Here is a 23,308-nt window from a genome sequence, read left to right on the forward strand (position 1 = left end):
TACAGCAAAGGATAAAGCAACTAGCATCAGATTGGAGGGCATGTTTTGCTGAATTAGTAACACTGTTTGCTATGAAACATCCAACAAATGTACATGGTACATTATGTAAAAATCCATGATGGGTCAATTTTGTTTTACATTTTCATTATAAAAAAAATAAAAGAAACTCGAGGTCTTGACTATACAAATTTTGAGGTAGTATGGTTGATAATCTCAGTGTCTTGACTGAATATAAAAAATATGCATTGTCATTCAGTGGGATTATTATTAGTTAGCTGCAAAACACTTTAATCTTCTATGCTTCAGAAAGATCGATGTTTTCACTGACGGAAGACATAGTTTCAGGGGACGGGTCTTGAGTCTCTTCGCTATCTGGTTGTGATTCATGCTTTGCAGCAGCTTGCAACACCCTGCTCTGAACATCAGTTGAAGAAGGTGAAGTTGGTAGTCCATTACGGTTTGTTTCCAACTTGCCAGCTGCCCATGTCATTGCCTGGCCTCCTAGAATAACTGGGGCCAAAAGTTGTCTGCAAAAATCAACACAGTAAGCATTTGTTTAATATCATCAAAGCTAACAATTTGCAGCGTAAACATACTCCCTCTATCCCAATTTATGTGGATCTTTCTTTTCTAGTCCCTCTATCTCAATTTATGTGAAATTTTCTTTTCTAATGGGTCCCAAACGGAATGACACATTTCCTTACTTGGCAAATGTTTAATGACGCTATCAACATTTTACCCGTGTTGGATCCACTTAATTGGCAAAATGCACACAAAGAAGTACTCTTCTATTTAGAAATTCATTTATTTTAAGGATTTGAAACATATCAAACTCTTTCCATATTTCTTATACTATGTGCCAAACTACATTACATAAATTGAGACGGAAGAAGTAGTAAAATATCTCGTATCACAAGCATTACAAATTCTAACAAAGGTAATGACATTTAACAAGTTAATGGCAAAAAACATCATTCAGCTATGCTTCAAACTTAAACTATATCCTTTACTATCACGTGAACAAAACACATCCCTGAAGTATCTAAAATTTAACATGTTTCATCCTACCGTCAAACTCATGTTTAAGAAACTAACAGAACTAAGGCTGGTTTTCTTCTCTGCTTGTACTTGGCCATGAGTGTTTGCTATGTTGAATTTTGATTTTAGGAAGAGAAAAGAGGCACGAGACAAATTGAAAATGGAGAATAGGGTCTGTTGCTTGAGTTGAGAAACATACAGACAATAATCTGCTTAACTTCAGCTGCATTTCTCTTGTTTCGGGCAGTAAAAAAATTGCACTAAAGCTAGCTGCTAATTCCAGAGGCAGCATCATAACGGGGGAATTCAAGGATACTAAGCAGAGGTTCCTTTTTGCACGGATTTTTTGGCATACTATCGTGAATAATAAAACCATGGTAGGTAGAAGCTCCCACACTACTCAGTGTACAAATCTAACAGCTCAGTCTTTCTGAAGTTGAGGCCCGTAGAGGTTGTACAAACTCTTATTCATGCAACCAAATCACACTCAATCCAATGCAGTTGAATCATCTATGAACTCATTGTCGTTTAAACAAATAAAAGCATTTTTTGCTGGATGTAGAAGACAAGAGGGGAGAAAACAAAATAGCTGAAAAAATGGCCATGTGGTCATGCATAGCACGTCTTTTGGTCAAAGCTGTTAGTTTTTATCAAGAAAACTAACACAAGGATGGATCATGAAATAATTTAAGCAGTTCAGCCATGACTTTTGTTCATTGTGGTAATACGCGGATGTAGTTTAAGTTAATGTAAATTTTTTGGCCAAAAATTCTCATTCAACAGAGAGCCATAGTATAAAAAAAATAGATCTGGGAGAAAACATGATGGTTACTGATAAGATTGTCAAGATCTTCTGATATGATCTCATCATAAAACGGGCTATGTTTGAGTTATCATCATCTTCTGCAGTGTTAATGCATATGCTATAAGAATGACACTATCTCTGACATGCTATAGACATTGAAAATCTATGGAACTCTGCAAGACGTATTCAATTCTAGTTAATGTACAAGAAGTATTCGATTTCAATTAGATTTCTTGGAGACTACTCTAATCTTAAACGCTAGTTTATGCCTATATAAAAGGTATTATATTTACATCTCGAATATTCCGCAACCATCCTAGTTCGAGAAATACGCCATGATCTTATGAGAGAAGAATCAAGGAAAGTACAACTACATATTGATTTATCAATAAAATATACTTGTTTCTACATATTTTATTTATGGTTGATTTATTTTCTATATATTTAAAAATAATTTGGCAACTATTGGCACACCACCCAGTGGAACCAAATCTACTCTTCATCTCTTCTCTCCCTAATCAAATATGCAAATCTAAAGCTAAAAAACTGCAAAGGTGGAGGAATGAGTACTTCAAGACTCATCTTTGATTCATCAAATCTACATTTCGACAAGCCTTGAAGCAGGGACATTTGTAGACATGAAAATTTGTGGCACTCTACAAGAAGTACTCTATTCCAATTAGATATCTTGGGCGTTACTCTAACCATAAACCCTAGCTTATGCTTATGTAAAAGGTTTAAGACATCTTGAATATTCCACAAATTCATGGAATATTCATAAAAAGATCAAATTCAAATCATCATATATATTATTATAAGTAGGAAGCTTCTAACCTCAAAGTTGAATTACCATTTTACCCTTATTTTACCTCTAAAATAAATTAATATTAATATCTATTTAATTAATTAAATATTAAGTAAAAGTTATTTTTAATTAATTAACCTCAAATTCATGCATCAAGTAAGATCTTAATGCATCATATATTCATGTACTAATTAAATGTAGATAATGAAGAGTCTAATAACCTTTCAATTTTAATTTGTAAGATAAGTGGGGGTAATGAAGAGTCTATCAAACACACTCACACCACATTATATATATTCCTTGTTTTATTAAGGTTTGTAATCATCTTGCATTCTACAGTAGGTTAGTCTACTTTCCTTGTAAAATTTTCATTACCAATTTGTAATTATAAGAATTCTTACTATTTTATTTATTTGTATTCTTTAAAATTTCATGCATATTCATCTTCTTTTTGTTGAGAAATATGTAAATTATGATAGTTACAAGATGTAGATACTCCAATATGAAGTTGTAAGTAAATATTTATTTTTCACATCTCCATCGTTTTGAATTTTTAAATATAACTTCGTAGTTGATTACTGTATTTTTTGTATTCATCCTTTCTTCTATTTTTAGGATATATATAGTAAAGCTAATCACATTTTGTATTTATCATTAATTATTTTGAGGGTAAACATGTTAAATCCCATAAAATAATAATTATGTCTTTTTCATTGTTTGATAATCATTTATCTTTTTAAACCAACATATTTGTACTTTTTCCTTTTTATATGTAATCTCAAATGTTTAAAAAATTCATGTACTTAACTGTTATAGAGAGGTACAAAATAAGTGCAAAAGTAAAATAAAAAATAAAAAATAATGTGTAGTAAAAAAAATGACTAAATGATACATTGAATAATATTATTTTAGAATTCATTCGTATATATATACACTTTAATATATAGTTCAAGAAATATAGTTTATCTTTATTCTTAACATATTCATGCCTTCTTTTTTGTTCGTCTTATTTATTATTATTATATGATTATAGTTTTTTATACATTTGATATATTTTGTCTAGAGTAAGTCATGTTTTGTCTAGAATAAGTCTACTTTTAACAAAATGTAATTCAATTAGTATGAAAATATTTTTGTCTATATATTTTAATGTGATATCTTTTTTTAAGGATGCCATGTCTTTATTTACTTTTTTTTTTCATTTGAAATTGTAATTTTTTCTATAAATTTGACGATATACCGCCCAAATATTTTGTAATATTTTTCTTTATACGTATCTTTTTTTATAGACAATTTCTTTTTTTATTATTAAAACTTATGTTTAGTAATTAAAATATATTAATTCATCTGATAAAATAAAATGTTATTTTTCATGAAGTATTTAATATATCAAACCTCCAACATCTAACACAAGATTTTCATGTTATATTTTGTGCAGAGTTATATTCTTATGTTAAACTTACATATGAAAGGACTTAGATTTGAACTTAGCAGTATAAATTAAAAGTTTCTAATATCAATTAGGGGACAAACGTGTGATGCACGTTCCAAGAACTAGTAGTTCAAAAAATACACCACTAACGGCCTCAAATCAATGAGAGAAGAATCAAGAGAAAGAACAGAATTGTACACATTGATTTATCAATAAAATAGTCTTGTTTCTTCATATTTTATTTATGGTTGATTTATTTTTCATATATTTAAAATTTGTTGGAAACACATGCATCTGCAGTTTCCCAGACTCATTGTACAAGTTAATCACAGATTGTGTCATAGTACATCTAACAGTTAATTCTCCTTACAAGTAAATTCCTATGTTCGTCGTGTATATATATATATACACATATAAACAAACGAGCTGTTTTTCCTTTCAAAGTAACTTCGTATGGTTGTCATATGCATATAGATCGAAGAGCTGTTTCTCCTTTCAAGTGAATTCCTAACAACTTCTCTTTTAATCAAGACATAAAAATCCAACTTGTGTAGGCTAAGAGACTTTTTATTTTTATTTTTTGAAATTGGTAACTAGGCCAAGAGAATTCATTTCATTAGTCAACCCATAAACGATAAACAATGGGTGCGTTAGCTATTTCTTCACTTTTTTTCGTTAAATTGAGCTATTTTTTCACTTTATATTCTTTTAACCTTTATTCCATTTTAGTATAACTTTAGGACTGTGGCTCAAAGAACAAAAAAATGTATTGAGTAACACTATGTAAAAGATATATAGCATTTAACAACAATTCAATTCATGAAAAGAACTGTTACCTCACATCTTGTTTAAGATCTTCTGAATCCTCATACGAAGAAATTCGACGGTATAAAGTCTAGAAACAGAAAATAAATCCAGAATTTAGGAAATCAATTATCAGCTTAACATCTAACAAATAACAAGCTATTAGCAATGGTTTGGCTTTGCAACAACAGAACCCAGTATGAAAAAGTCCACTAATTTCAGTAGTTGTGCATGTATTCGGAATTTCGGACATAGGAAATTCTCTATCTTTATGCATAAAGGAAGTTTATTTGAAAATAGAACAGTTACCTGACATAGGCCAAAAACTCCAACGTATTGTAGTGTTTTCTCCCACTCTAGAAAATAAAAAGAAAAAAATCTTAGTGTCTCCAGTTAGAACAAGTATCCAGTGATGCACTCTCTATCATTAAACAGAACAAAAGGCACTACTTTCTTGCCTCCTTGTAAAACTGAGAGTGAAGATTGTAACCGGAAAAAAAAGAAGGAAGGTCTTCTAGTGTGATAAAAATCAGGAACGTACACAAGGTAAGCTATGGAAAACATTTATGAGGACATGAAAACCTATATTTCAATAAAAACCAGATGAACTGCTGGAGAGACTGCAATTTATATTAATAGGCTAAATTAGTTTCGAGATCAGAAACATAATATAATAAGAGATCATCTTGTTTTATTAGTAATTTAAAGATCAACCTTAATATCGTGAAATCCAAAATTCCTATACGAAAAAAGTGGTCTGCTCCAAGTCCTACAGCATACTGTTGAAAATTGAACCTTGGGTTGAAAAGGGGAAGGTTTTCTTAGATTTTTGTGATTCATGAATCAATCATCTTAGTTTATGAATTCTAGAAGCTAACTGTATTACTCTTGGGATACATGTATTATTTTGTTCATGAGCCAGAAAAAAGGAAAAATTTAGAATTAAATATAGGAATGTACTAGACTAAGTACATGCTAGAAAAGTTCTATAAATACCTATGTACTATAGCCATTTGATGTACGCAAGTAGAGGGAAGTAAAGAAAAATGATTTCCTTTGCTTTTCTTCAAGAGAAAATGAGAGATTGAGAGTATTCAACCCCAAATTTTCCGACACATCTGACCACCCCCAAAAGAAGATCAAAGAAGCAAGCACAGAAATTTTTTCTAACTTGAATATCTAAAGAGAAATTTCATAATAGTCTGTACTTCTCCAATAAACATTATCTGTTGAATAAGCAAACCCAAAAATGGCAACTACGGAGAATATGCAGATTATCAGAATATTTGGCAGAAATTGCAGACTCACCAACCAATGCATATGCTGCTGCTACCAAACCCTGCCAAGAGTGGATTACATAAGTTAGTGCAGCAAGCAAACAACATTTCAAGTGTGATAAAGCTAACCAAAATCTTGCATCATTAAGGATAGGAATAAGACTTGGTTAACATGAAAGGAAAAAAGGCATGACATATCTATTTCATTATTAGTAAGCTTTAAACTTGGTATAATTACATGCATATTAATAAAGAAAGGGCAGAGATCCCAAATACATCTCGGGGAATTGCTTTACTAATTCTCTACTCTTCTAATGTATTTTGCTATGAGTTTAGGATGATTTTAACAATGAAGAATGACCATCCTTTATAGGTGACCAAACTTGGGCTCCAAGCATGAAGAAAAGAAATACAAAATTTGTCATCCACAAATTTTAGTTTGATGTCCGAGTTTAATTCCTAGCCAAGTTTGTTGGCATACGAGATTTTCTTCCATTGGATTTGACCTCACAAGGACCAAACCAACTCTTTCAATCTCCAACTTGGCATGCATTTCGAGCATGGTATGAACAACTCCGGCCAAAACTTCTAAGCTTATTGGACAATCTCGTTGTAAGAAACAAGAATAATCATATCTTGTTGAACACACTAGCTCCATCTAGCAGTTGTTCCCCCAGAGTTGCATCAGTTAATGCATATTCCAGCCAAGTACTTGCAATGTGCAAACTTGGCAAGCGGGACTATCTTGGTCAACATGTTTGTAGCGTTATCGTCTGTGATAACCTTCTCGACCTTGATAGCTCCCTCTTCAACGACATCTCAAATGAAATGGAATCTCACATTACTGTGTTTGGTGCACTCATGAAATTGATTTTTAATCAAATGAATAGCACTTCCACTATCACATTTTAGAGTTGATTCCAGCTGAACCGAACTCAATTCTGCCACCAAACCTTTCAACCGGATAGCTTCTTTCATTGCCTCCTTTGCTGCCATATATCTTGCCACTTTTGTAGACAAAGCGACATTCGACTATAAAGTCGATTTTCAACTAACGACATTGCCGAAGAGAGTAAAGATATATCCAGTTGTGGACCTTCTTCATTCAAGATCCCATACATAGTCAGAATCTACATAATCGAGAATTAAAATACCTTCACCTTTTGGAAAGGTTAGGCGAACACCAGAAGCTCCTTTGAGATATCTCAATATCCACTTGACAGCTTCCCAATGCCTTTTTCTTGATTTGCCATGTACCCACTTACCATACTTACAGATTGAGCAACATCTGGACGTGTGCATACCATAACATACATAATGCTACCAACTATGCCAGCATAAGGAACCTTTGACATATGCTCCACCCCATCCATCGACTCTGAAAGGTTGCTAACGGTGTACTTATAGGCTTGCTCTCTGCAGAACCTTTTCGATGTACCTCTACTGAGAGATGTACAACACTGTCTTCTCTAGAAATATCCATTCTAAGGATTTTCTTTGCAGCTTCCAAATCCTTCATGTTAAATTCCTTGCTCAATAGTTTCTTCAAAATATTTATCTTTGTGATATTGTTAGTCGCAATTAGCAATTAGCAATTAGCAATTAGCATATCATTAACATACAACGATAAATAAATTATAGAGTTACCAAGCATCTTCTTGTGATACACACAACTATCAAATGCACTCCTCGAGAATCCACGTGTAGTCATGAATGCATCAAACCTCTTGTACCACTATCTAGGGGATTGCTTCAAGCCATACTAGAACTTCTTCAGTTGGCATACATGATATTCTTTTCCCTTGGCTAGGAAACCTTTAGGCTGATCCATATAGGTCGTCTCTTCTAGATCACCATGTAAGAAAACAGTTTTGACATCAAATTGTTCAAGCTCCAAATCATATTGTGCAACCAATGCTAGTATCACACAAATTGAGCTATGTTTCACGACTAGAGAGAAGATTTCATTGTAGTCAAATTCCCTCCTTATGACTGAAACCTTCTGCAACCAATCACACTTTGAATCTTAGCATCTTCCACTTTTGGAATGCTTTTTTTCTTTTTGTAGACCCATTTGCATCCAATTGTCCTCTTCCCCTTTGGCCTTTTAACTAAGACCCATGTCTCATTTTGTGAACAGACTTCATCTTTCCATCATGGCTAACCGCCATTATGCAGCATCCTTGCAAGAAGTTGTTTTATATATGAGGAGGGCTCGAGATCCTTAATCTCTTCTTCTGCAGCTACGAACGCATATGCGGTCAGATTTGCTTGCTCTATAAGACATTCTGGTTCGTATCTGCCTTTTGTCCCTTCACTTCACAATTGTGTATGATTCATTGACAACAAATTCTTCAGGATCTACATCTTTTGACTCATTAACTTGAGTCTCTTGATCCTTTCCTTGGTAAGCTCCACGACAACTCCACCTGCTTGTTGTTCTTGTTTCTTGATAACTCCACAAGAACTTTCTTTATGAGGATCAAGTATAAGGAATTCATCAAAGGTAACATTTCTACTAACTACAAATTTTAGTAAAGACAAACACCAAAGCTTGTACCCTTTTACTCCATCTACATACCCTACGAATATGACCTTCTTAGCCCTTGGTTCAAGCTTTCCTTCATTAACATGATAATAAGCTGGACACCCAAATATTCACAAATTCGAGGGGTCGTTGATGCTGGAGATAACTTGACAATAATCGAAGCACTCTAAACTGCTTCAACCCAAAACACTTCTGACATTTTGGCTTATAAGAGCATACAACGAGCCTTCTCAAGAAGACTTCTGTTCATCCTCTCGGCAACTCAATTTTGTTGTGGTGTGTGCCTAATCGTCTTATATTTTGTGATCCCATGAACCTTGGAGAAATTATTGAACTCTTCACTGCAAAAAACTCCAAGCCATTGTCGGTAGGAAAATTCTTGATTTCTCTCCATTTAATTCTCAACCAAAATCTTCCATTCTATAAATGTTTTAAAGAATCACCTTCTGCCTTCAAGAAATGAAGTCAAACCTTTCCTGAAAAATCACAATGAATGTGAGAAGATACCTCTTACCTCCCTTCAGTGGAAGCTTAGAGGTCACCCATAAATCTAGATAGATGTAGTCTAACACCCCTTCTGTCTTGTGTTTGCCAGTGCTAAAGTTGACCTTATGCTTCCCTAAGACGCAGTGCTCACAAAATTCAAGTGTGTTGATCTTCTCATCATCAAAATATTGTGGTTGCTCAAGATCTCTTGTCCTCGTACGCTCATACGACCTAGTCTCCTGTATCATAATCTTGCTTTGTCATCATCAGATAACTGCACTGTAGATGCATTTATAGAGCCAACAATGGTGCTTCCTCCTAGTGTGTAAAGGTTATCCCCTAGCTTGGCCTTTATCCCCTAGCTTGGCCTTCGACTAAAGACCCTTTAGTCACTTTCATAATCCTCTAGTCATGTACTTGTAGCCTTGTTTATCCAGAGTATCAAAGTCTTCTTCTGATCAGGAACATGACGGACTTTTGTACTAGTCCTCATGATTCCATCCAAACCAGTGCCTTGGTATCAGAGCCAAAGTTTTATCTAAGTATACTATGTGGTTGTAGCACGGTTTGAACTTCCACATCAGAAAATAATTGCTTTGGTTTTCTGTATTTCCAAATACTTTGAAATAGAAGAGTAAGAACAAGTAATAATGAGTTTCATGAAATTTGAAATTGGTAGATTTAGTGGGAGTAACAACTTCAATATCTGAAAGATCTAGATGATGGCGTTACAGCGAAAGGAAGGTCCAATCGATGTTGTTGATAAAGTACCCTCATGACACATCAAATTCCAACAATAAGAAGATTGAAGGAGATATATTGAGCTTAATCCAACTATCGCTTGCACCTAACGTTTTTTGTGAAGTGAGTAAAAGTACCAAGGAGATGACCAAACAGTTATTGGAAAGGCAGGAAGGACTTTACCAATGACAACAAAGATGTTACAACGACGTCTTCACACATTTAAGATGAGATCATGTACTTTGTTGCAAGACCATCTAGACGCGTTAAATAAACTTGTGATGGACTTAAAAACTGTCATAATTAAAAAGAATGAGTTGACGAATGAGTTGACGCTTGCGCGTGCTTTGTTATTTTCATTGACTTCAAAATATCGTGATATTGAAAATCAAACAATATAAAGTAGAAAGCCTAAGGGCGGACCCACATGCACATATGAGGGTGCACGTGCATCCGGAATTTTTTTTAAAAAAATCGTATATATATGTATAGACAGATGATAAAATGAATATATATTTAATTGTTTACCCTAACAACCAAAAGTTGCTTTGGGAGCACTAGTCGAGCGCGTGAATTCTTTGCACAGCTGCGCGAGTTTGATTCCCAGCGGAAGCAACAATTTTTTACTTTAAATTTTGAAGCCTTTTCTCTGAAAAAATGATCAAAATGGTCCTTAATGTTTTTAATTAAATTTGAAGCCTTCTCTTTGAGAAAATTATCAAAATGGTCCCTAATGTATGAGGGTTGCCTTATTTTGATCCTTAATATATTTTGCATGATCCATATAGTCCTTAATGTATTATAAAATGTAGGCGGAATGATCTGGTAGACCCTCGTACTTGAATCGATTTGTATTTTGAACCCTTCTACTTACCCCGTTGTCATCTGGCCCCCTAAACTAAATAAAACACAATATTTGAAACCCCTTGCTCATCATTTGTGTGTGCGTGTATTACTCAATTTACACATGAAATTTCACATCATTTTTTAATGACACGTCAGTGTTATTATTATTTTTTAATGACACATCAGAAATTAAATATTTAAAATAAACAATATTTTTTAAAAATGTACAATTCTTTTTTTCTCTCTATACTCATTTTCCATATTCCCACTTCATCTTCTTCCTCCCCACCCTCTTCTTCCTCCCCACCCTCTACCCTTCACCCAAAGAATAAAAATTTCCACCTGCCCCTATCCATTTTCTTTTCTTCTTTTTTCTTACGGACAAAACACATATTCTTTTATATATCCCGCCGGCAACATGAAATTTTGATTATAGATTTCATTTTCCTCCTCCATCAATGCCGCCGCCGACCACCCTGTTCCTCCGCCAAAAGGGTGTTTTCCGATCATAGCCTCTTTTTGTTCCATTAAGCTTGTCTTCATACAAAAAAAAAGTTTCTTCCATTTAAACTTGTCTTCTACAAAAAAAAAGTGAATTGAGAATGAGAGTCTTGAAAAGAAAATCTTGAATTTTAAATTGGATCTAAATTAATCTTTCTTTGTTTACTTTTATTTTCCTTACTTTGTAAGGCTTTTATAGTTGAAATTTTACTCTTTAATGGTGGTATTTGGTGAAACTAAAATGAATTTTTTTTTAAACAAAATCTGGGTCTACTAATGGGGTGAAGGTGACTGAAAAGAGGAGTTGAAGCAAAGATGGAGTGGTGGATAGTTGAAACCCGAAAGAGGGGTTGGTGCGGATATGGAGTTGGGGATGGCTAAAAAGGGGGATTAGGACAAATCTGGGGTGAGGGATGGCTGAAAAGGGGGATTGAAGTAGCAGGTTGGCTGATAAGGAAGGTTGGGGCGGTGATAAGGGTGGGGGTGGGGGATGAATGAAGAAGATGAGGTGAGGGGAAGAAGAAACTTTTTAAAAAAATATATATTTTATATTTTTTAAAATTAAATATGTTCTTCACTTGCCTTTGGTTGTGTGTTACACTCTCTCGCCAACTCATTCATTTTAATGTCATATAAGCATGGTCAATGGTCAGAAGAGTTTGAAATATTGTGTTTTAATGAGTTGAAGGGTCCAATTGACAAATGGTTAGGTAGAAGAGTTCATAATACAAATGCTTACAAGTATAGGGGTTTATCAGATCAATTCGCCTAAAATGTACTCAATTTGATCTTTTTCCCTAAAAGTAAAAGTCATCAAAAATTTGTGTTAAGTTTAAACCTGAGTTTCACTAAAAAAATAAATCCAAAAACTTTTTCATTCCCCTTCTAAGTCATAGCCGAAAAGTTTGTCCAATTTTCTCCTTCTTTCATCTCAATCAAATTTCACTTTCTTAGAAATTCCAAAGAAGATATATTTAAAAAAGTGATTTGTGGCAAAGAATCAACCCCAAATTAAAACTCGTTTTTGCACCTCATTTGGCCCCACCTCCTTTCTTAACCACCCTTTTTTGTCGTTTCCGGTTCCATTCCTTTCATTGAATTTAAAAACAAATAATTTTCCCTAACACAATTTTAAACAAAATATTTTAACAATAATTTGTTGTTGATTCTTGTGCTTTGAGATTTGATAGATTTTTGAAGAAAAATAGTTCTTCTCAACCAAGGGTTAGTTTTAGAGACATAGTTCAAGGGTTCATTTTCTAGATGGTTGGAGTATAATAAGAAAAAAAGATGTTTTATTATGCTTATGTTGTTAACGTTACCCTTGTGCCACTCCTAGTCTTACCCTTGAGCCACTCATATTAATGCACCCCCTATCTTTAAATGTTGGGTTCGCTCTGAAAAGTCTATCACTCTTGAGCAAGTGCGGCAAACACTTAACTCTTGTGATGTGTGAAGGCATTTTGAAGGAAACAAAGGTGATCAAGCTACTGGGCTCTTTGTAAGAGGTCGTACTAGCCAACAAGGAAGAATCAAATCAAAGTAAAAATTAAAATCTCGCATGAACAAGAAGAATGCGGAGTGTTGGGGCTATCACAAGATGGGGCACTTTGGACAAGATTGTCCTATGTAAAAGTCCAAGGAGAAGACGAGTGCATCCATTGTTGAGCAGGTACATGATTTTGAATGACGAATATATACTAACAACATCATGCAATAATGGAGTCTATGGCAACAAATGGGTATTAGACTCTGGTTGTACTCTATATATGACATTCCAAGAAGATTGGTTCAACAGCTATGACACAAGTGGAGGAACCGTAGTAATGGGCAATAATACAACTTGTAAATAGTTAGAGTTGGTTCAGTTTGAGCTTGCTACCATGATGTAATCGCGAGGACTATTACAAAAGTTTGTCATGTTCCTTGTGCCCCTCTCACAAAGAACCCACTAGCTTCGTCTCCTTCAAAATGCCTCCGCACATCACAAGAGTTAAGTGTTTGCCACATTTGCTCAACAATGATAGGCTCTTTGCTATAAATCATTGAATTTTTAATATCACGATATTTTGCAATCAATTAAAATAGCAAAGCACATGCAAACGTCTCCTCATTCTTTTTAGTTTTGACAGTTTGTAAGTCCATCACAAGTTTATTGAACACATCTAGAGGTCTTGCAACAAAGTACCCGACTACATCTTAAATGTGTAAAGACGTTGTTGAAACAACATCCTTCTTGTCACCAATTAGTCCCAGTAAAGTCCTTCCATCCCTTCCCAAAGTTATTTGGTCACCTCTTCAGTACTTTTACTCACTTCACAAAGAAGGTTAGGTGCAAGGGATAGTTGGATTACACTAAATGCATGTCCTTCAAACTTCTCTTGTTGAAATCGGATGTGTCATTGGGGTACTTACTGTTAATAGCATGGACTGAACCTTCCTTCCACAGTAACGTCATCATCTGGATCTTCCATATATTGAAGTTGTTATGCCCACTAAATTTATCAATTTCAAACTTATTGAAATTCATTGTTACTTGTTCTTCCTCTTCCATTACAAAGTATTTGGAAATATAGAAAACCAAAGTAATTCTATTCTGATGTGGAAGTTCGAGCTGTGCTGCAAGCACAGAGAATACTCAGACAGAAACAAGTTCTGATACCAATTATTAGTGAAAACATGAATAATAAAGAACAAGGAAGAACAATAATATTTAATGTTGTTTGAATACGTCCACTAGAGAAGAACTGCCTGTATATTAGCAAAGAAAGGGGAGAGATCTCAAATACATCTAAGAAGATTGCTCTACTAATTCTCTACTCTTCTAGTGTATTTTGCTATGTGTTTAGGATGATTTTAACAATGAAGAATGACCATCCTTTTATAGGTGTCCAAGCACAGAGAAAAGAAATACAAAATTTGTCCTCCACAAAGTTTAGCTTGCTCTCCAAGTTTAATTCCTAGCCAAGTAAATTGGCACATGGAATTTTCTTCCATTGAGTTTGACCCCACAAGGACCAAATCAACTCTCACTTTGTTGTCTCATGCACCGAGCCTCTACTACTTCATCAGAAATGGCATCTGGTTCATGGTATGTTGCTTCTTTCGTTCTTCATCATGCTCTTTATACTGCCTTATAGCTTATTTTCAGATTTGTTAAACATTAGAATAGATTATTTCAAGTGTTTCTACCACATTTGTGGATTTTTTTTAATGTTTGTACATAATAGCTATGTGAATAGACCTTTTCCATTCACTATAATCTCAAAGAGATTAAATAATACAATATAAAGTTTGTTGATTCGCGATTGGAATCTAATGTACAAATGCATAATACTTTCAATGTGTAAATATATAACATACTTTCTCCAGAGAAATTTATCCAAGTAAAAATATTTATAACTCAAAAGTCACTAATCTTTTTTTCAGTCATGCAAAAGTCAGCTAATTGAAGTCTAGCTAACTAAAATTCAGAAGATGTGGCTCTCTTGATAATTTAATAGCTTGATGAAAAAAATTATGTACTAACTCCATATTAGTACCCAACCCGGCCCATTTACCAAATAGATAAAACCAGAAACCCACCAATTCAAGAGCATGTACTTTTGCATAGTTTTTATTTCTGCACAGCATAATTTCTAGAGGAGAAGAGAGGGATAAGGTGCGACCTAATATTCTCTAGAATGGGTAGGGTTTGTGCTTTTATATGAACTAATTTGGAAAATAGTTCATGGGTTGGGTATTGAAATGGGTTAGTACATATAATCCTTTTTATGAAGCATTTTAAATGATTAAGAGAGCCACATCAAAAAATTTCGGTCAAGACATGTGTCCTTCGACCGTTTTTATTGTACTCACAACTTACCTAAGGTTTAGTTTTTAAGTGACAAAGAAAAGACAGCGACTTATCTGTTATAAACCTTCACATGGATGACCATGAATGAATCTTTCTACTTCCTACTTGTGTGTTACAATTATGAGTTGTTATTTGAGTTGAATACGTGCTAATTTAAATAACAAATTGAGGGTACTCCAGTTTTGTGAAACAACACAAAAGAATTTCTATGTAATGAACTTCCTTGAAGCTATAAACTTGTATGTTCAGATTATTTTTTGAAGAAACGTAAGATATTATTTTGAAGAAACGACTTCTAACCATATGGACTCACTTTTTCTATCTCTCAAGTCTCATATGATTCTCTCCAACAACATACCCGGTATAGTCCCACGAGTGGGGTCTGGGGAGGGTGAGGTGTTTGCAAAAGGTCTATTCGTTGGAAAAGCAATATTAATCAGAATAGGCAACAGAAAGAATATGAGAAAAAGAGAATTTTCATTAGGAGAAATCCGTCCATCTAACTTGAATAAGTTATATCTTTATTTAGGGTAAAAAGAGGAACAGTTGCATGAGGGGAACTAAAAGCAGGATAGCAGGTGTTTTTGTATAATGTAAGTAGAAGAGAAGGGGAAGCAATGTTGAATTCCACTTTTAACTTCTTCAACTCTCAAAAATAGGTGAAAGGAGGTTTCGTTTTTCTGGCTGAGGGAAAATTAAGAACACTCTTGAGGGAATCCAAAAAGACTCAATTCCTTTCTTCAATCAAAAATAGTGTAACAAGAATTGAGAGTTGAATGCAATAAATCAAGGCAGTGATAGCAGTAAAAGAGATATTTCATCAGGAGAAAACCCAAAGTACATAAATGGAGAAAAGTGTCCTTGGTTACACCAACAGAGGATGAAACCCTAAGAATCAATATATAGGAGTCGGGAGACCATGAAACGTTTTTGTTATAGCCATTTAGTAAGACAAATGAGGAATCTGAGTTAAACCTGTTGGGCATTATCTGGAAAATTCCCAGTAATGTAGAACAACGCATGTGGAGCTGGGAAAGATGGAAGTAGAAGGTTAAGGAGTTAGGGAATGGGAATCACCCCAAAAGTGTCATGGACCGTATGGGAAAAAGGAACTACCGAGGATTTCAAGGTAAAGAGAATTCAATCAATCACATAAGTGAGTACAAGACGTTTCTACTTGTATAGATGATTGGATGGGCTTTGTAGAGAAACACATAATTAGAGCTTCTGGTTGATATGCAAAAATTACTAATAAACAGTAAACCAATTGAGAGAAAAAAGGAAAAGAGAAATGCTTTATAAGACTTCAAGCATGTAACACATTCAGAAAGTCTTACCACTCCATATCCAACAACTTGTAGTGGTGTTGGGTTGATTTCCTCAAAAATTGCCTCAGCTTCCTGAAATAACCAAAAATGGCATATTACTGAAACAACCACCTTCTTTTCTACTAGTAGGCAATAGCTTTATAATTCTTGTTCAGCGCATAGTTATATATCCAATATTTACCGATAAATTGGCATAGAATACTGATGCGGTCGAGAACTGTTCTTTCCAGACAAATCTATTAGATACATGTATGTTTCAAGTAAAAAGGGGGTAAATCAACCTCTTTCATGAAAAGAAAAAATCAGAATAATCCTCTAAAGCCTTCAGATTACTTGGAACTTATCAACATTATAATCCCACAAGTCAAAATTCAATTTAATGAGGTAGAATTATATCTCAATCTTTCAGGGGAAATTCAAAATACAATTAAAAGCCTAACTGCATTAAGTTAAAATGTTATATATAGAGATCTATCTTAACAATTAAAAATTAACCCAGATTATTCGTCAAAACAAACATTAGATTAAAACTTACTTAAGATTTAAAGGGAACTTGAATAAGTTGAGTTCATGTTTACTTTTACAATCTTAAATAGAAGATACCACAAGTGAAATACAAAAGAAAAGAAAAGAAAGAGTAGTCATTTCACAATTTAATGGGTGAAGAAAGCACATTTAAAGCTTTATATCATAGGGAGAGGGGGGAAAGAGAAAAAAAGAAAAAAGAAAAATCTGATTTGTCCATCATCTTTAGTTCTTCCAGATTTAGCAAAATCAGTGAAAGGGCAACACGAAAATGATAAGATCCATTGATTTCTCCTATAAATTCAGTTTCCTTAGGTATTACAACTTTAAATCATAGGCAAAAAAAGAAGATCTCCCTTGATTTGTGTTCATGCTGCTTGTTTACTGTATTAATCTAAGTTGCTCAAACTAGGGTGTAGGTGTCCGATATGGGTCCGGATCTTGACGTCGGATATTGTATGATCTAAATTTTAAGATTCAGAGATATAGGTCCATGTATGGATACGGGTGCAGGGATTTTGCTAGAAATAATTCAAATATTTAAAAATGGAGTTATAAAACCTAAATTATGAGATATTACGTGGAAAACTTAAGAAGAAAATATTGATCAAAAGGAGAATCATGGAAGGAATAAAAGGATTGGGAGTGTCAAAAGAAATTTATGTATACAAGATATTTCACTTTCTTCAAGACTTCAAGTCCACCTTAGTTTTTATTTTGATTAGAGAAATCACTGAATCTGTCCAGAATTTCCCCCTCGAATTTGGTCAAAATACCCAGAACTGATTGACCAGATCAGGTACAGATCCACACCACACCCATGTCATGTCGAAACGGCTTTGGCACCGAAAGTGAAGAGTCCGAGCAAAGCAACATAGGCATTAAACAATTTTCCCTAAAGAAAGATCATGAAGGTTTCCTCAACTTTCTTCTATTTCGAAGAAAGTTGCAGCAGAAATTCACAAAATAGATGGTCATACAGTATAAAAAATTATTCCAACGGCATGCAACAGGAAGCAGCAAACAAATTATGCACTGTTAAGGAAACATTTGGAGTCAGAAGCAAAATGGTGTTACCAAATCCAACGTTTAGAAGGGTTATGCAAGAACGAAAGAGGTTGATATTTCACGAAACAATTTACATCTCCAGGAGGTATGGTCGTGAGCATTGTGAAAGGTCAAGCAGCATATTTTTACCATAAAGTCGTATTATGATTTATAATGCCTTATAAAATATTGATGAGGGAATTCATGGTGGCCTGTTTATAGGGAAAATGGCTGAGATAACCTTCTTACTTTGGTTACTTTGGAAGTGACTGATGGAGCCTTCCAAATCATAAGATAAGAATTGAGTTTCTGTCATTGCTGTTTATTTTTATAAAAGGTAGAAGAGTCAGAACAACATTTTCCACTGCAAGTGGTTCGCTGAATTGGCTGCAATTGTGCTTGTTTTACAATAAGTCATGCAATGTCAGTTGACAATTTCCTTAATTCGTAAATAGTTGGAACAGTGTTGGGGTAACGAGAAATATTGGACAATCATCCACTTAATATGCTTGGTTAGATTAGAACAAAAGAGAAGAATGTTCTTAATATTAAATATCTGGTTGTATCTGATGCGAACTTTTGGTGTTTGGAGAAGTAGCTGACTTGTCATAAATCATGATGATTTGCATATCATGGGTGTGACATCACTGTTGTATAGATCAAATAGTTTACTTTTTTAATAAAGACATCTTTCAGTTTTTGATATTTTAACAGGAAGATGGGCACAGCCTTTGGACCCTCAGCAATCATAGGGCTCACTTTAAGAAAGTCAAGAAACATATTAGATACCTCATTGAGGATTGTCAATGTAGTCTCAGGTTTCAACTCCTTAATACGGAGGCCCTCTTCAACCCAAGACCGAAAGCCACCTTGGACCAAATATGGTCTCTGTAACATTAAATAAGAATATAGTTATCAACCAAACGGAGCACACTTTGGAATCTGAGAAGGATATATAAGATCATAATCTTTTAAACACATAAAGTGTATCAGTACAATAACCACTTGAGGACCAAATTTTGCACTCTCTTGCATCTACATGCAAAGTCCTAATGTTTAATAAGTAACTGTACATCTCTTGATATCAGCAAGGCATGCAAGATTATTTTACTATTCATAAGTCCATTGTCATCACAAATTGAACATTCTATTAGCAATAACCAAGTAAAACTGATCATATTAGTTACTATTACTGGAAGTAAACAGGCAAAAAAGGAGAGGAAATACATACAAGAAGAATTTTAAAGAGTTAAAATGAATCAGCATGGTGCTAAGTTACAAAGGAGTACACACAGATCTGAGGATTTCAAAGCTTAAATTAGCCGAATCCCCACATTTATTTCTAACTGATTAGGTTTCTAAAAAGTACCAGAGGTAAAATGTTTAGACCATACAGTTGCCTCTTTCTTCACATTATTCTTATTCATGACTTCTGCTACCTGTAATTTCATGACAAGTACCACGGGAGATTGACATTTAGCAAATATACTTGCCTTGATTCCAAGTCTCCGGAGTGACCTTGCAACGCCCTTGGAACGGTTACCGTCAGCATCCATAACTATAACCTGAGACCTGTCCTATAGGTTGGTAATGGAAGTGTCAATACAAAAATAGTTATGAAAAGTCAATGGGGAAGGTAAGAATAAGAATCTTTTACCATTAAAAGTTTCTTTACATGTTCTAAGAAAGAAAACAAGAGCATGATTAAATAAGCACAGGTTACTTCAAGAGAAAATAAATCCGGCACAAGGCATATTAGCTCTTTGCTCCTCAAGTTGTGGCACAAATGAAAGGATATAGAGGAAACATCAGGAGAAGTTCTTTTGACCAACATGTTTTTAGGAGTTAAAATTTGAATTTGAACAAATGCAAAGACGATTGCATAAAAAAGGGAAAACTGGACATATATCTATGTACTTGAACAATCTTCAAATTCCTAATGACAGCAGCTAGCAGGTAGTCATCAAGTTCTCTTCCACTCTTGAATAGCTTCCTTGTAGATCCATCAATCTGACAACATTTTAGCAATATACAGAAGGAAAAAGAGGGCTATTAATTGAAAGACATGACTCTTTTAGAAAGCTCGATCCTGCCAAAAGAAATTAATAATCCAATCCTTGAACTTGATATACTAACCTCAGGTAGTGTTACATTGGCAAAACGAAACCGAGCAGCGCGTCGAAGATCAGGAATGCCTTCTTTCTCTCTGAGATCCTTCAGAAAAGGATAGAGGAAGAAAATATAAAACATTTGGTCATGTTTATGTTAGGATATCTAAAAGATTTGGTCCATGTGTTCAATCAGAGCACTATTTACTGAGATAATGCAATGGAATACAGTGCACAACAGAGGTCTCAGCATATTTGGAATAAACCATTCTGCCGAAATACAAGACTTGATATATATGCAATGCCTTGCCTCAGGCCGGATATCAATGAGTACAGCCTTCCTGTCTCCTTTCAGAAGCTCAAAGCTTGACTTGGGAGATAAATCACCAGCGTATCCACCATAGGTCAATTTCCAATAAAAAGCCCTGCAGAAATCTGATAAGCAATTTAACTTTCTGTACAAGTTAAACTGACATATTTGGGAGGGAGGGAGAACTTTAATTGTGACAGGAAAATAACAGGAAACAATGAGATAAGGAGTAGAAGGGTGCTCATACCAAAAAGCAGTTGATACCCCAAGGAAAAGGATAAATGGAATAATTGGGTCACTTGGATCCAAGCCAAGACTCCTCTCCAGACCCTCCAAAGCAACATAGCCCTGCCAATTACAGTGTCACAGAGCATACCATCGTGTAGAAGAAGAATGAGTATTTTTCAAGTATGGAAAGAAACTTACACTATAACCTTACAAAGATGCAAAACAAACAGATAAATGAAATCTAAAGCATAACCTCAATCAGAAGCATAAGAAAGTAGATGGAATGTGAAGTACAATATAACCTTAAAAGGAAGCAAAAAAACAGAAGGTTGTGTGCTGTTTATTCTTATGAGGAAGAGCAATCTACTACGTTAATCCTTGATATATATCCTCCTTAAGCTGATATTTACGCTTCAAAGACTAAGGACGTATCAAACATTTGCACATGAAGAATCCCTAACATCATACCTGTCCCAGAGCGGTCCCAAATGGAGTAAGAAGCTTCACTGCGCGCTCTTCAGACACATTTAGCAGATCCTGGACTTCCATAGGGAGCACCTCCTTCACAGACCCGTAAGAAAACACAACAAGTGTGGCACCTCGCGATACCAAATCCTCAAAAATGAGAATTATATGTCTCAATCCATCAATAGCTAGAAGCCCAACTCTACCAGAGACTTCTTTCAAGCCAGTTGAAAAGGCTGCTACACCATTACCTGCTGAATCCCCTGTTTTGTCCACTGTGGATGTTAATTTACTAATTACATCATCAACTGCCTGAGTAGCACCTCTAACAGCTGATGTAACAGACGAGCTAATTCCATCAAGTGAACTGTTCAAATAACTTTGTCCGTTCTCAACTGAACCAGTGATTGACTTATTGACTTGAGAGAGAACGTCCAAAGCAGATGATTTCACATTGGATAAGGAACTTGTTTCCAAGTCCATTGAATCCAATATCGAGGCAGGGTTGCCCTGGGTGAGATCTACTGTAGTTATGGACTCTAAATTAGCAGACTCTGGTGAGAAGTTTGCAATATTGACCAAGTCATCATTAAAACCCATCATCTCCTCCCTTCCAACAGGTACTGCAGAACTATCTACAAATTTCAGATTTCCAGTGCTATTGGAGCGAGCGTCACTAGTCAATAATTCACGATTGACACTATAAATTACATTCTGACAAGAAGTACAAATGCTATCACTGGAACTGGACAGACTGCTATTTTGTACAAACTGTGAGTACAAGAATATAGGTGATTGTCCTCGGAATGAAGGTCCATTAAGATGAAATGAAGTAGACAAGTCCACGACATTGCATTTCAGCTGGTATGTTTTCCAACAGGAGGAAAAGGATCTCAACCCCCCATAGAAAGGAATCTGCAGGAACATAAGTTTACATATCTGTAATTACCTCTGACAACAAAAACCTTCCAAGTCTATAAAGATACATAATTGGATAGTATGGTCGCCGAAAAAATGTGAAGTTAAATTTCAAAAGCAATAACACGATTGGTCTGACTGGAGAATTGGGCAAGTAAGGGTGCATTCATTGTGAATGACTAATATTTTTCCTGAAATTTTTGTCTAAAAAGGACAAGAAGTAAGAGACAATGGGAATGAAGCTTTTGTTGATTGAAAACCAGGAGCTGCAGATTATCAAGATAATTATATAGCTACACAATAGCTAATTGTACAAATTTAAGTGTATTCACATCTTTTAACACACAAAAAAAAAACACTTTGCTACCTGCGAATGTGAAGAAGAGCAAGCAGTAGCCGAACACACAGGTAAAGTTGCCATCAACTATTGCTCGTATTCACCAACCTCTCATCTTCTGCTTAACAAACAATAAATAGAGTCAAGACACCAAAATATGATTACTAGGGAATATTAGGCAAAAAAGACAAGTTAGGATTATCCATTCATTACCAACGAATGAATTCAAAGAAGAAGATGTCATTTGGAGAATCGTGTGGCTTTCTTTTAATCCATTCATTACCTTCATCTTCTTCTCTGCCTCTCATTCCCCACACCTACCCCTCCCCCACCCCCCATGGGCCCATATCATTTTCTTTTCTTTATTTGCTTCTCAATTATTTTATCACCTATACGTATATACAAAATATATATTCCAATTACACTCAAATTTTATTCATAAATTCATATTGTATTTTGGATATCTTCACCAATTCAAATTATTTGTCAATAGAGTTGCATTAATATTCGGGGCATATTTGGAAGGACAGCCTGATAATTAGATTTGGTGTAATCACAATATTTTATCGTGTTGAGATAATTACTTGGATAACAAGTAGTTGATACGATTGGTAAGATATAATTACACTCTATAATTCATACAGAGAGGTTGTGATTTTTGGTAATTACATGGTGTAATTACTCTCCTATTACTTTTAAATTTTTTTTACTTCTTATTTTAAGTTCTTTTTATTTTTATTATTCTAAAAATTTGAAAAAGTTTATTTTTTATTTTTTATTATTAAATTTCATTTTTTTCTTGTTCTCAACTTATTTTACGTAATTTTTTTGTATTATCTATTAATTTAGGTCATGCTTATTTTCTCATTAGCATAATTTCATTAGTATTCTAATTTTAAAATT

The 23,308-nt window shown here is 34.4% G+C and overlaps 1 protein-coding gene across 6 annotated transcripts; it reads right to left on the reverse strand.

Annotated features, from left to right (window-relative positions):
- Positions 1 to 79: 79 nt before the first annotated feature.
- Positions 80 to 22,806, reverse strand: LOC101256951 (uncharacterized). Of its 6 annotated transcripts, none has more exons than XM_019212869.3 (14): positions 22,619 to 22,806; positions 22,436 to 22,523; positions 21,154 to 22,065; positions 20,705 to 20,805; positions 20,356 to 20,572; positions 20,176 to 20,253; positions 19,957 to 20,049; positions 19,533 to 19,616; positions 18,829 to 18,927; positions 16,477 to 16,539; positions 6,193 to 6,223; positions 5,194 to 5,240; positions 4,917 to 4,975; positions 80 to 527 (listed from the first exon to the last, which is right to left on the reverse strand). In XM_019212869.3, the coding sequence occupies exons 2-14, from the start codon at positions 22,487 to 22,489 to the stop codon at positions 296 to 298; spliced, it is 2,070 nt and encodes a 689-aa protein (XP_019068414.1). In that variant the 5' UTR covers positions 22,490 to 22,523; positions 22,619 to 22,806; the 3' UTR covers positions 80 to 295. The 6 variants fall into 6 exon arrangements, with proteins under 6 accessions (XP_019068414.1, XP_069151002.1, XP_010317888.1 ...); XM_069294901.1 differs by having other exon boundaries at positions 20,458 to 20,572; positions 22,619 to 22,784; XM_010319586.3 differs by lacking the exon at positions 22,619 to 22,806 and having other exon boundaries at positions 20,458 to 20,572; positions 22,436 to 22,611.
- Positions 22,807 to 23,308: the final 502 nt, after the last annotated feature.

Source organism: Solanum lycopersicum, chromosome 3, assembly GCF_036512215.1.
Source record: "Solanum lycopersicum chromosome 3, SLM_r2.1".
In the NCBI taxonomy this organism is placed as follows: Eukaryota; Viridiplantae; Streptophyta; class Magnoliopsida; order Solanales; family Solanaceae; genus Solanum; species Solanum lycopersicum.

What these genes read in the sequence shown, in the direction of transcription:
- LOC101256951 (XM_019212869.3), bottom strand. Translation starts at nt 22,489, where the DNA reads ATGGCAACTTTACCTGTGTGTTCGGCTACTGCTTGCTCTTCTTCACAT. An exon ending in GCTCTTCTTCACATTCGCAG is followed by an intron (nt 22,066 to 22,435) that starts GTAGCAAAGTGT and finishes ATGTTCCTGCAG; the next exon opens with ATTCCTTTCTATGGGGGGTT. An exon ending in GAGTTTTTGGCCTATGTCAG is followed by an intron (nt 4,976 to 5,193) that starts GTAACTGTTCTA and finishes TTCTGTTTCTAG; the next exon opens with ACTTTATACCGTCGAATTTC.